Source organism: Colias philodice, chromosome 17 (assembly GCF_061535455.1).
Source record: "Colias philodice isolate Cphi_HAF_F1 chromosome 17, ilColPhil1 Martin Lab GWU primary, whole genome shotgun sequence".
NCBI classification, from domain to species: domain Eukaryota; kingdom Metazoa; phylum Arthropoda; class Insecta; order Lepidoptera; family Pieridae; genus Colias; species Colias philodice.
In genome coordinates, this window is record NC_143102.1 from 5,379,897 (window position 1) to 5,391,071 (window position 11,175).

General features: G+C 33.0%; 2 protein-coding genes across 2 annotated transcripts; both read right to left on the reverse strand.

The window, feature by feature from the left end:
- Window positions 1–242: 242 nt before the first annotated feature.
- On the reverse strand, window positions 243–7,756 carry LOC149481081 (uncharacterized). Its single transcript, XM_089706189.1, has 15 exons — window positions 7,544–7,756; window positions 7,230–7,367; window positions 6,973–7,058; window positions 6,645–6,779; window positions 5,705–5,825; window positions 4,271–4,337; window positions 4,022–4,167; window positions 3,414–3,578; window positions 3,182–3,322; window positions 2,783–2,964; window positions 2,379–2,523; window positions 1,865–1,996; window positions 1,300–1,436; window positions 834–953; window positions 243–605 (listed from the first exon to the last, which is right to left on the reverse strand). The coding sequence occupies exons 1-15, from the start codon at window positions 7,644–7,646 to the stop codon at window positions 402–404; spliced, it is 2,022 nt and encodes a 673-aa protein (XP_089562315.1). The 5' UTR covers window positions 7,647–7,756; the 3' UTR covers window positions 243–401.
- Window positions 7,757–8,909: 1,153 nt separating this feature from the next.
- Window positions 8,910–10,663, reverse strand: LOC149481082 (enoyl-[acyl-carrier-protein] reductase, mitochondrial-like). The gene is made up of 2 exons (XM_089705926.1): window positions 10,209–10,663; window positions 8,910–9,979 (listed from the first exon to the last, which is right to left on the reverse strand). The coding sequence occupies exons 1-2, from the start codon at window positions 10,459–10,461 to the stop codon at window positions 9,126–9,128; spliced, it is 1,107 nt and encodes a 368-aa protein (XP_089562052.1). The 5' UTR covers window positions 10,462–10,663; the 3' UTR covers window positions 8,910–9,125.
- Window positions 10,664–11,175: the final 512 nt, after the last annotated feature.

The following is an 11,175-nucleotide window of genomic DNA, read 5'->3' on the forward strand; positions in this document are numbered from 1 at the left end:
ACGAGAAAGAAAAACCCACATACCCACACAACCACATACATACCCATTTCAGGTATAAAAACTCCAAGTTATATGTGTGCTAAATTTCATTGTAATTGTTATTTGCATGAAGGAGTAACAAACATACATACACATACATCCATCATCACAAACTTTCGCATTTATAATATTAGTAGAGTAGGATTATAAGAAAAGTATTATAAAATCTTGCATTGGTATTTGTTAAACAGACAAGACAAAAATTGTGCTTTTCATTCTTTATTCAATAAATAAATTGTATATTTTATTATCAAGTTGAGATCCATACAATATGTACATTCATAGTCAATTCATTCAAATGTATAATTTGTATTATATCATAAAATTATTAAAATTACTGCTAATACCAAAAGAAAAATCTTTTATCCAACTTTGATATGCTTTCTTAAAAGATGTTTTGAAAGTGAACCCGCATATAAAAATATAGAAGAACACATCTTGCATTTGTATCTTGCGTCTGTTGTTTGTTCACTGTCATTTGATTCTTCTTCATCTGTGTCCTCGTCAGACATTTTGAAGTGAGATCTAATATGTCTGAGCATCATGCTGACTCTTGATGTTTTATGCTGAAAAATTGAGTGAAATTTAGCAGGATGTTATTTTATTACCATACCCAGTATCCTTTAATTACACTTTAATTATAAAACTTACAAAAAAAAAAATATTAAATCTTTGAAATATCTTAAAATAAAAATTAAAAAATCGAGAAGTAGAAAATGTGCAAGATGTTTCTATATCTGAAAAACAACCTAAATAAAGAACAAACTAGTCTTAAAAAATTAAAAACAACTTACGTGACATTCATTACATACAAATTCCTTTCTGTGACCCAACTCTACAACTTTATAGGGGTTGTTGGTATTTTTAGAATGAATTCTGAGAAGAGAATCAAAATCGAAGTCCATTTTGTGAACCTATAAGAAAAAAGAAAGGCACTTTATTAAAAACGTTGGAATTTCAAAAAATTCTTAATAATTGTAAATTCCAAAGCGTGTTTGTAGGTTTGTCTTTCTTTTGCGTCGTAACGGAGCAATATAATATCTTCATTTTTGTGACTAGAGATAGTTAGGGTAAGCTACTTTTTACAGCCGTAAGACATGTAGATCCCACGGGAATTGCCTCCAACTACGGAGGCGAAGCAGCGGACAACAGTAGAAAGTAATATAAGACTATACAGCAAATACAATATTAGCAATAACATTAAAAATACATTATCATTAATAAATAAATTATTATCATTAAATTAATATGATTTCTTACCTGTAAGTGACATTTTAATTGCGCTTTCCTCTTAAACACGGCCGCGCACGCTGTACACGCGAACACCGGTTTGAGTTTTGGAGATGGTATTTGTCTCTCTTGTAATTCAGTTAACTTTTTAGATTTTAGAAGAATAACTGAAAAAAGAAAATATTTTTTTCTAAGTTTTTTATAAACAATTTTATTGAATATTAATTACTCTTCATATGACTCTGTACTATAATCCAGAGAAAACATTTGTATTTTTTTTATAAGGAATGAACTCAAGAAACTACCGACGCAGAACATAGACCCTTTTTTATCGGGCGTAGCTGAAAAAAGCAGTCAGTGCACTTATTTACATTATTCATACGATAGATTACTAGTTATGGTATAGCCCCTGGCAAACATCTTGGCCAAAAAGTAGCGTGGTGGGAGGAAGCTATAAAAATTAAAAATGCATATAAAAATGTTCTAAAACTTGATGTGCAAACTTTCCCCACCACGCTACTTTTCGGCCAAGAAGTTTGCCCGGTGCTATACTAAATTTTGAATCAATCCAATTAAAATCAAGCAAGAAACAAACCTCGTTTATTCAATGTAATAGACATGCGTGCTAGGCCATCTGGACTGTTCACTTCTTGCACATGAATTTGTAGAAAAGTGACGTCAACATCGCCACCTTCGTGCGGCCTTTTGGTCTCTTTGTCCTTGTCATCTACAGACACAAGAAATTAAATTAGATTTTTAATATTCGCAGAAATTTCTACGTTTATAATAGTTCCCATTACGCACGGCAAGTGCGCTTTTTAAATTTCCCTAACAAATGCTCTATAAGAAATACTTTGACGATAGTTTCCGTCTTGGCTCTTGCGCTTCTGAATATGATCTGGTTATTAGGCATTATTGACAAGCAATCGTTAATTGGTTTCTAGTATAAATTTAATATTTTTGGTTTAATGGCATTCAAATGCTTTATAAATATAAATTTATAAAGAATAGAAAAAATTCGATCACGAGTTTGGTTTCTAGTATGTCTAATTCATTATATTATAGGATAGAGATAGTTTAATTTAATTATAATTAGTAGTTAAATATACCTTTCATTTCTTTTATCTTTTCAAGCATATCTGGTATGTATTGGAAGCCCCACTTTTTCTCATCTTGTTGAACTACTTTTCCTGTAATAATCATTGGATCACTTTCTTCAGTAGAGGTTTGATCTTTATTTTCTGTAAGTATAATCTGGAAAGAAATATAAATATAATATTATGCATAACTAAAAGTAATTTTAACTGAGTAAGTCAGTAAATATTAAATTGAAATATTAACTTCCAAAATGTTTTAATTAGTTTCTAATCTCTTATTTTCCTAAGTCAAACAATGTAACAAAATACAACATACAATAAGGCAGAGATAAGAAAATCGAGATTTCCAATCAAAAATTCTATCTATGTGCTTACAAGTCGTAACTTTGGCTATATAAGTACTTGTAACTATATACCTTGGTCAAAATTAATTTCCTTTCTATAACCGCGGGTTTGAACGCCGGCACTCGTAACAATTGTTGGATAACTTTATCCACATTGGCAAATACTTCTTCCTCGCTCAATGGTTTAATGTTACCTCTAACTGCTTGCTGAATTATCTTTTCTATTTTTTGGTGGAATGCACTTATCGTTGGGTCTAAAAAACATAAAATTTACCTTTATTATTACAAACAGCTAATAAGTTGATGTTATGAAACAAAAGATGTTTCGGTATTTTTATTTCTAAAAAAAAAAAACGTTATTAAATATAAAACGTGCAACAATTCGATAATTTCTGGCAAATTAAAAAAAAAGGTAACAAAGTTTATATTTAAAGATAGTCGTATTGGAATAATGATATTAGGGATACATACAAGTTTTAGGTTTGCATTTCTTTGATATGTCTTCTGGAGTAGTTGTTTCTATTGGTGGTTCAGGTTCTTTTGGCTTAGCAATTCTCGCGACCAACCTTTTACCATTTACTGTTTTACCTATAATAATTTCTTCAGGAATTTCTGAAAAAGTGTTAAATCTTTTTTATTAATAACTGCCCGAATCCCATTATTTAGCATCAAACAAAAAAATTTCTTATTAGAATAATGTTACCTTCCAACGAAAATTTGGTTTTAATTTTTATCGTGTTACTATTGATTCTTGGATCACTTTTCTCATATTTCTCAGCCAGTTCATTTATAGTGTTCTCAAGAAATTCTGTTTCTAGGGGCATCAAATCGGGAACTTTTTTATCACAAATTGGTAGGGCCTCTGGTTCTATAAAAAAATTATTAACAATGCTATTTATTTTGAAACATACACAAACTAGGTATTAGTAGCAAAAAGTACTTAACTATATTTTCATTTTTCAAGTAGTTGTTAGGAATACATACTTAAAAAAAAATTATATATTATATTTTTTGAGGCAACATAAGCATTTTTTAATTTTTAGGTACTTAAAAAATTTGAACACACGTCATGTATATTTGCTATTTTATTTACATATTAATGATTACAATCAATTATCTGTATTTTAATAATATATACTATTAGAGCTAGCGCGCACGAGCAACTTTGTCTCCGCAACTATTTTGTCTCTCCCATCAACTGTATGGGGAGTTGCGTCGCTACGTGCGCGCACTTTCATACTAGCCCATGGGTGGAGAGACAAAATAGTTGCGGAGACAAAGTTGCTCGTGCGCGCACTGTCTTATACATACCATCAATTGTTTGATAGGACTGAATATCTATTGTTTGTAAGTTGATTTGTTCGCTGTTCTCAGTCACATATGGGATAGTTGCTTGCTCAGCATTTACATTATTGGGGATACCTTCGTTTAATACCATTTTAGCTGGTAATTGATTACTGCAAATAAAAAATAAATAGAAAGGATTTGTTATTTATTTTTAAATTATTTAAGAAGGATACTATTTACAATTTTATTGATATTTTTAAACATTAATAATACCTTGCAAATGGTTCACTATAGCTTGGTTCTGCACTGACCATCTGTGCTCTTAATTTTTGAATTAACTCTGAAACCAAACGAAAGAGTATTATTGAATAAAAAATGAAAGCTACTGTAAAAAACAGTTAAATAAATCTATCAGTTTAATATATCAGTATGTATTACAATTAAATAAAACTATACTAATATTATAAAGCTGAAGAGTTAGTTTATTTGATCGCGCTAATCTCAGGAACTATTGGTCTGATTTGAAAAATACTTTCGGTGTTAGATAGCCCATTTATAGAGGAAGGCTATGGGCTATATAATATCAACAGAAGCGGAGCTACGCGGGTAAAACCAATGGGCGCAGCCAGTTAATAAATAATAATAATAATAATACGGGCATTTCTCCGCAACTCGACGTCAAGCGCCTATTTTGCGTGAGAGAGGGAGGTGGGGGAAACCAGCTAAAATTGAAACCACCCGAGCTCCTCCATGAAGCCAAGCAGCTTGTGAGGGCTGCCAAAGGCTTCGGGGAGGGACCCGGGAGACCCCAGGTGTCTTGCCCTGTACTCCGCAACCCCCTTACATTCCATGATGACGTGGGCTGCCGTTTCCTCGGTCTCCATGCATGCTCTGCATAGCGGACTGTCTGTGATCCCTAGATTGAAGAGATGTTTGTTAAAGGGGCCGTGCCCTGTGAGGGTCCCTGTTATTACGCGTAGTTGCACTCTACGTAGGTTGAGAAGCCGACGTGCAAGTCTCGAGTCAATGTCCGGTAGGGCTTCTCTGGCTTGCTTGCAATCAGATCTGCATGACCATTCCGCTCTCTGAGCAGTGCTAGTGAGCTGGGTAATCATCATCCGGGTCCAGCTAGCAGGTAGCGGTATAATGGGAAAAGGTCCCATGACCGGTGTTTCAGATGCCCTTCTGGCTAGTATATCAGCGGCATCGTTTCCACGTGAGCTACTGTGTCCTTTTATCCATTGTAATACTAGGGAATTTCCCAGGTCACATACCTTAGTGAGGGCTAAGTGACACTCAAGGGTCAACCCTGAAGTGAATTCATGGCTTTTGATTGCCATGAGTGCTGCTTTACTATCCGATAAGATCCGAATCGAATAGTTTGTTACATTTCTTTTAATTATGGCCGAAGCTGCAAGTAGAAGTCCTAGGCATTCAGCCTGAAAGACTGTATTATGGGGTCCCAAGGGGTGCGAGATGTTAATGTTTAGGTCCTCAGAGAAGACCCCAGCACCCGTGCCATTTCCAGTCTTAGACCCGTCCGTGAAGATTAGTAGGTCTTCAACGCTGTTGTGTTCTGACGTGTATTCACGTAGCTATATCTTATATTTCTTGTCAAAGATGAATTGTTTTGGGATCTTATCACTTATGGCGCAGCCAGTTATTAATAATATTAAAAATTGGTCAATAAAGTTATAAAATACTTACGAGTATCATTAGTTATGTCATGCAGACCCAATGTATCTATTAAATAAACTTTATCATTAGTATCTAATAGGATCCATCCTTTTTGTTCTAGTATTTTATATTGTTCATCAGTTATCGTGATCTAGAAGATGAAATCATAAAAATTATCCGATATATCTTAACAGCTGTTTGCATGTAGTATATATGTTACGGCTAAAGGTAGGTGAGAACATAAACTTAAGATTAGCCGGCTAAACTTAGGTTTATTTTCGACGAGGTGTTAATGTTAGTTTGTTCTATCTTTAGCCGGCTAAACTTAAGTGTAACCGCAGGCCCGTGGCTAAAAATGTCGGGGTGGGTAGATTTGGTTACTATAATACATGTAAGGAACAGGGCGAGTGTTTTCTGGCACTTCGCCGGCTGCTGCCGCAGCACGCTCGCTGCGCTCGCTCGGCTCGTGCGGGTCTTAAGAGTTCTAACCTAACCTAACCTAGCCACCAGCTTTCTGCCCTGAGTCGGGGTGGGTAGATTTGGTTACTATAATACATGTAAGGAACAGGGCGAGTGTTTTCTGGCACTGTGCGGGCCCCTCAAGCCCTCCACCGGCCCGGCGCTAACCAAATCTACCCACCCCGACATTTTTAGCCACGGGCCTGCGGTTACACTTAAGTTTAGCCGGCTAAAGATAGAACAAACTAACATTAACACCTCGTCGAAAATAAACCTAAGTTTAGCCGGCTAATCTTAAGTTTATGTTCTCACCTACCTTTAGCCGTGACATATATACTATCTATGTAAATTACATTCAAAAACATTTTCAATCTACTGGTTCATATTTTTACAAGTATTAAGTTGTAAGTGACAACCAAAACTGAACTACATAATATTGTAGGTTTCTTTTGCATATATTGTTACAAATTGCAGTTAATATTTAAATAAATTGCAAATCAACAATTGATACCTCTGTACATCCATTATTTTGTATAGCATTGGCCTCTAAATTTTCATTAATATTTACACCCATAGGAACATTCATATCAGGCAAAATCATCTGTTCAACAACACTCTCTGCTATTTGGCCAACAGTTTGTTGCATCTGTAAATAACATTATCACAATTAAAAAATGAATAAATTAAGTACTTTTTTTCTTGCTAGATGAGCCGGTGAACTTTGTGTCACCCGTGACTTTTTTTTTATATTTCTAATCATAGACTAGGAGGCTTAAATGATGATATAACCTTCAATAGAAAGTTAAAAAAAAAACGTAAATATAAAATTTAATATTCACCTGAACTTCAGAAGAATTAGAAGGTTGTTGAAGCAAATAATTATTACTATACATGCTATTTGATTCTGTAGGTAAGATAAATTCATCTGGAAATATATTTATAATTAATGCCTAGTTAATTGTAATATAAATAGCAAATAATAATAATTATGTAAACCACATAGATTATTATATTTTCTATTTCAATACAATTATAATAAATATTATTATCAAATAATAATTTAAGTAACTTAAAAATAAAAATGGAAATCTCTTACCTGGTACCGAAATTAACTCATTTGAATTGTTAACATCAACATAAAATTGCTGAGGTGCAACATCATATACAGGCTGCACTTCTTCTAACACATTTTCTACATTTTGTACTTGTGTTACATACTCGACAGGTCTATTCACTAATATAAATAAAAATTGATATTATTATAATTAATAGTAATAAATTTTCCCAATATAGTAAGTTGTTTCAATTGATAACATGAGCTAAATTTAATTCTTTTCAAAAAATAAGTTATATTTTGTATTTAATATTAAATCTTGAATTATGTATATAAAGATGCAGATTTTCACTTACTTGCAAGAAATGTCCCATCATTCTGAAGAATAAATAGTTGGTCAGTGTTTTCTACATTGTTTGGTTGAAGATATTCAAAAGTTTCATATCCATTTGCATCCATTTTTTATATAAAGTCTATAAATCAATACTCTATAAAATATTCCTATGCCATTTCAACCCGGTACATATTTTTAAATGAACACAGACCAAATTTTGCATATTACAGATTTGTGTAATGTTGTTTTCTTTTTCGCAAATTATGATTTAAAATGTCAACTGTCAACGTCAAGTGTCACTCAAAAATATTTTTTTTTATTCGTTGAGAAACATAGTTTCGTTTTACGTTTTGCCTTAGGGCATCGTAAAATCAAATATGTAATTAAGTACAGAAAATGCTTCACAGGGAACAGTGTTTCTAAAAGCATGAACATAATTTTTTAATTCTATCGATTCATGAATGGGAGCCTTAAAATCGCCAATGACCATCATTTGTATGATATTATTCATCATGATATCTTTTTGAACAGGTGTAGCATGCGTATCCCAATCACACAAGTGAAATTTATTGTAGTGTACATCAGGCCTCAGACAACATTTTGCAAGTGGCAAATCAAATGCAAATCCATAGTAAACAATAGTGCCATTGGATTCTAAAAGTTTTAGCAACACATCTTCATACCTGCCTCCAAGGCAATTTAGGGCTAGTACAGGTCTAGTTAAAGATGTGGTAAAACTAGACAATTCTTCAGCTTCTTCAAGGGTGTACACTACAGTTGCGCCTAAATTTAACAGATTCCTTTTAACACTTTCAAAACCACAGTGGTTGGCAACTATGTTTATTGAATTAATCCCCCAAGCTCTACAAAGTTGAATAACAGATTGTCCACATGCGCTGTTGGCAGTATTTTGTATAATAGTTTCACCTGGTTTAAGTTTTCTAAAATCTCTTAACATTCGATATGCCATACAAGGTGAGGTGGTAAGCATAGAAGCTTCAGGTAGGGGTAGATTAGGTGAAATTACATGAATGTCTCTTTCATGGTAAATACCGTAATATCGCCAAGTACCCATCATTTTAGAAGTGATGACTACTCTTTCATCAGGTTCCACTGTGCACACATGGCTCCCTACTTCCACAACTTCACCCACACCTTCATCTCCTGGTACGATTGGCAACTTAGGCAAGCAAAAATTCCTTCCTGCAAACACAATGTTTTTTTAATAATGATGCAGAAGATATTATTAATTAGTCTTTTAATTATAATTGAACATTTTAAAAATGTCATTCTTTTTATAATTTAAGTGTCTTTAAAAGGATTAATATTGTGAAATAAGTTACTTAAGTATTTTAAAGTACCTAACTGTACATTGGACGGTCATTGAAACAAAAAATAAATTATGATACAATTTTTATTTACAACTCTAATTATTGATAGTCATTTTAACATAATTTAAATAATAACATAAAGTTCATTTTCTCAGAAACTTTTGTACTATGTAATGGTTATAAGTTTCCAATTGCACTTCTAGTTGGTATAAGCAAACCATTCAAGGAATGTAAATTACATTTACATTACAAAGTAGTAAAGACACCCTTTTATTAATCACCAAATTCAAAAAGATATTTGCATCCAGCAAATCCCTGAGGTGTGAGTGCATTCTTCAAAGCTTCCTGATAATTATCAAACTTAACCATTTTATGTATTGGTGCCTTTAGTCGTTTTGATAACATCAATTTGATAATTTCTTGAAGCATTTTTTCTTTGTCTGCCTCTGGAGCATTTTTATTCCATGCAGTCATCCAAAATCCTCTGCAGCTATTATTTTTGAAAATAAATGCTGATGTGGGAACAATTACAGGTTCCCTTGACATACCTCCATAGGTGACCATAATGCCACCATGATCCATATATCTAAATAATTCTGTGGCACTTTTGCCACCAACACAATTCAAAGCAAGCTGTGGTTTCTTAACTTCACCTTTAAATATAGTTATTTTGCGCATTTCCTCTTCTGTGAAAACATATGTGGCTCCTAGATCTTGAAGATACTTCTTTAATTCTGCAATATCTGGCCTATTTCTGACAACATTTACAGTCTTGATACCCCACGCTTTACATATTTGAATGACATTCTGACCACAGGCACTATTTGCTCCATTTTGTATGACAACATCTCCTTCCTTTAGGCACACAAAATCACAAAGCATTCTTAATGCTGTGCAAGGATTAACAGTGAGTGATGCTGCTTCTACATTTCCTAATGCATCTGGAACAACTAGTAATGATGATTTCTGAAATGTTCCCAAGTTTCTCCATGTACCCTGCAGAGGAACTGTGACTATAACTTTGTTTCCTTTCTTAATTTCTTTCACATCCGATCCAACTTCAACTACGCAACCTACTCCTTCATTTCCAGGAATTGAAGGGAGCTCAACTTTGACTGGATACTTTCCTTAAAAATAAAAATCTTTTTAATTAGAGTTTATTAAAAATTCAATGGCACATGGTAAATACTAAATAACAAAAAGAACAAAAATATAATACCTTATTTACTTCTTCTTAAATCAATGAAATCACAACACAAAATTAGTAATTACACATGCAATGTTTTTTTTCAACAAAGTTATTTTATGCCAAAATCTGAAATTAAATAAATACCGAAAGGATGTATGGTATAGTACCTTGTATCGTATTTATGTCTGCAGGATTGACTGGAGCAGCTAGCATTCTAACTAACACTTCCTGACTTCCTAGAGGTGGAACTTCACATTCTCTGTATTTAACCACTTGTAGAGGATCGCCAAATTCTTGGTAAATAAGCTGCTTCGACATAAGGTTGCGATGCTGGTTTTCTCGAATTATTGTACATACCTTCTTTGGTTTGAGAATGTTCAATGCAGTTTTTGAGAGTGATAAAATTGTCAATACCTTCATTGTACTTTGTCTTGTTTAAATATTGCTACTTGTAGTTTTATGAAATTCGTGCAATATTATATAAGGATAATTTGATAGTAGTAAGGTGATTGTTAGAAATCTATGAAAACATTTTAAGATAAAAAGAAAACCGCTGAAAATTATAGGTATATTTATGAAATTGTGTTATCAATTTTGACAGTGACACTTGACAGTGATAGCGATCCAAAACAAACGACAGCAGGTCACTTTCGGCAGAACAGAGTAATAATTCTATAATGAAATGTATAATTTAAATTATTTTAAAGTATTGTAATATTATGATTTCAGTAAAAGTAATAACTGGTAATAGTGGTAAAATAGATGATATTTCAGTTTTCCTGAACATCACATACCTTCAAAAAAAAAAAGATTATCTATTTATCACCTAAGTAGCTTTGATATCTCTTGGATATCCCATATAAATACGATACAAACTCTCAAACTCAAACAAATGCATGTGGAAAAGCACTTATGAATCGTCACAACATGGTCACAGTGGTCAAAACTTTGGTCACAACATATTTTACCACTAACAACCGGTTCAGAATGCAGATTCAACTGAGAAGACCGACAAGAAACTGTCTAGTTTATGATTTCCGTTTTTCAGCATCAAAAGATTAAGTTTAAGAAAAGTTTTGATCCGTAACTTATCACGTCTTGCATTAAGCGCATCATACCTACTTCGGATAAACC

Bases quoted from the DNA above. Each gene is read 5' to 3' on its own strand.
- LOC149481081 (XM_089706189.1), bottom strand. From the start codon at position 7,646: ATGGATGCAAATGGATATGAAACTTTTGAATATCTTCAACCAAACAAT. The intron at 3,579-4,021 runs GTATGTATAAGA...ATTTTTTTATAG, and splicing joins GTCCTATCAAACAATTGATG to AACCAGAGGCCCTACCAATT. The intron at 1,437-1,864 runs GTTTGTTTCTTG...TTCTTTTTTCAG, and splicing joins TATTACATTGAATAAACGAG to TTATTCTTCTAAAATCTAAA.
- LOC149481082 (XM_089705926.1), bottom strand. From the start codon at position 10,461: ATGAAGGTATTGACAATTTTATCACTCTCAAAAACTGCATTGAACATT. The intron at 9,980-10,208 runs GTACTATACCAT...TTTATTTTTAAG, and splicing joins AGACATAAATACGATACAAG to GAAAGTATCCAGTCAAAGTT.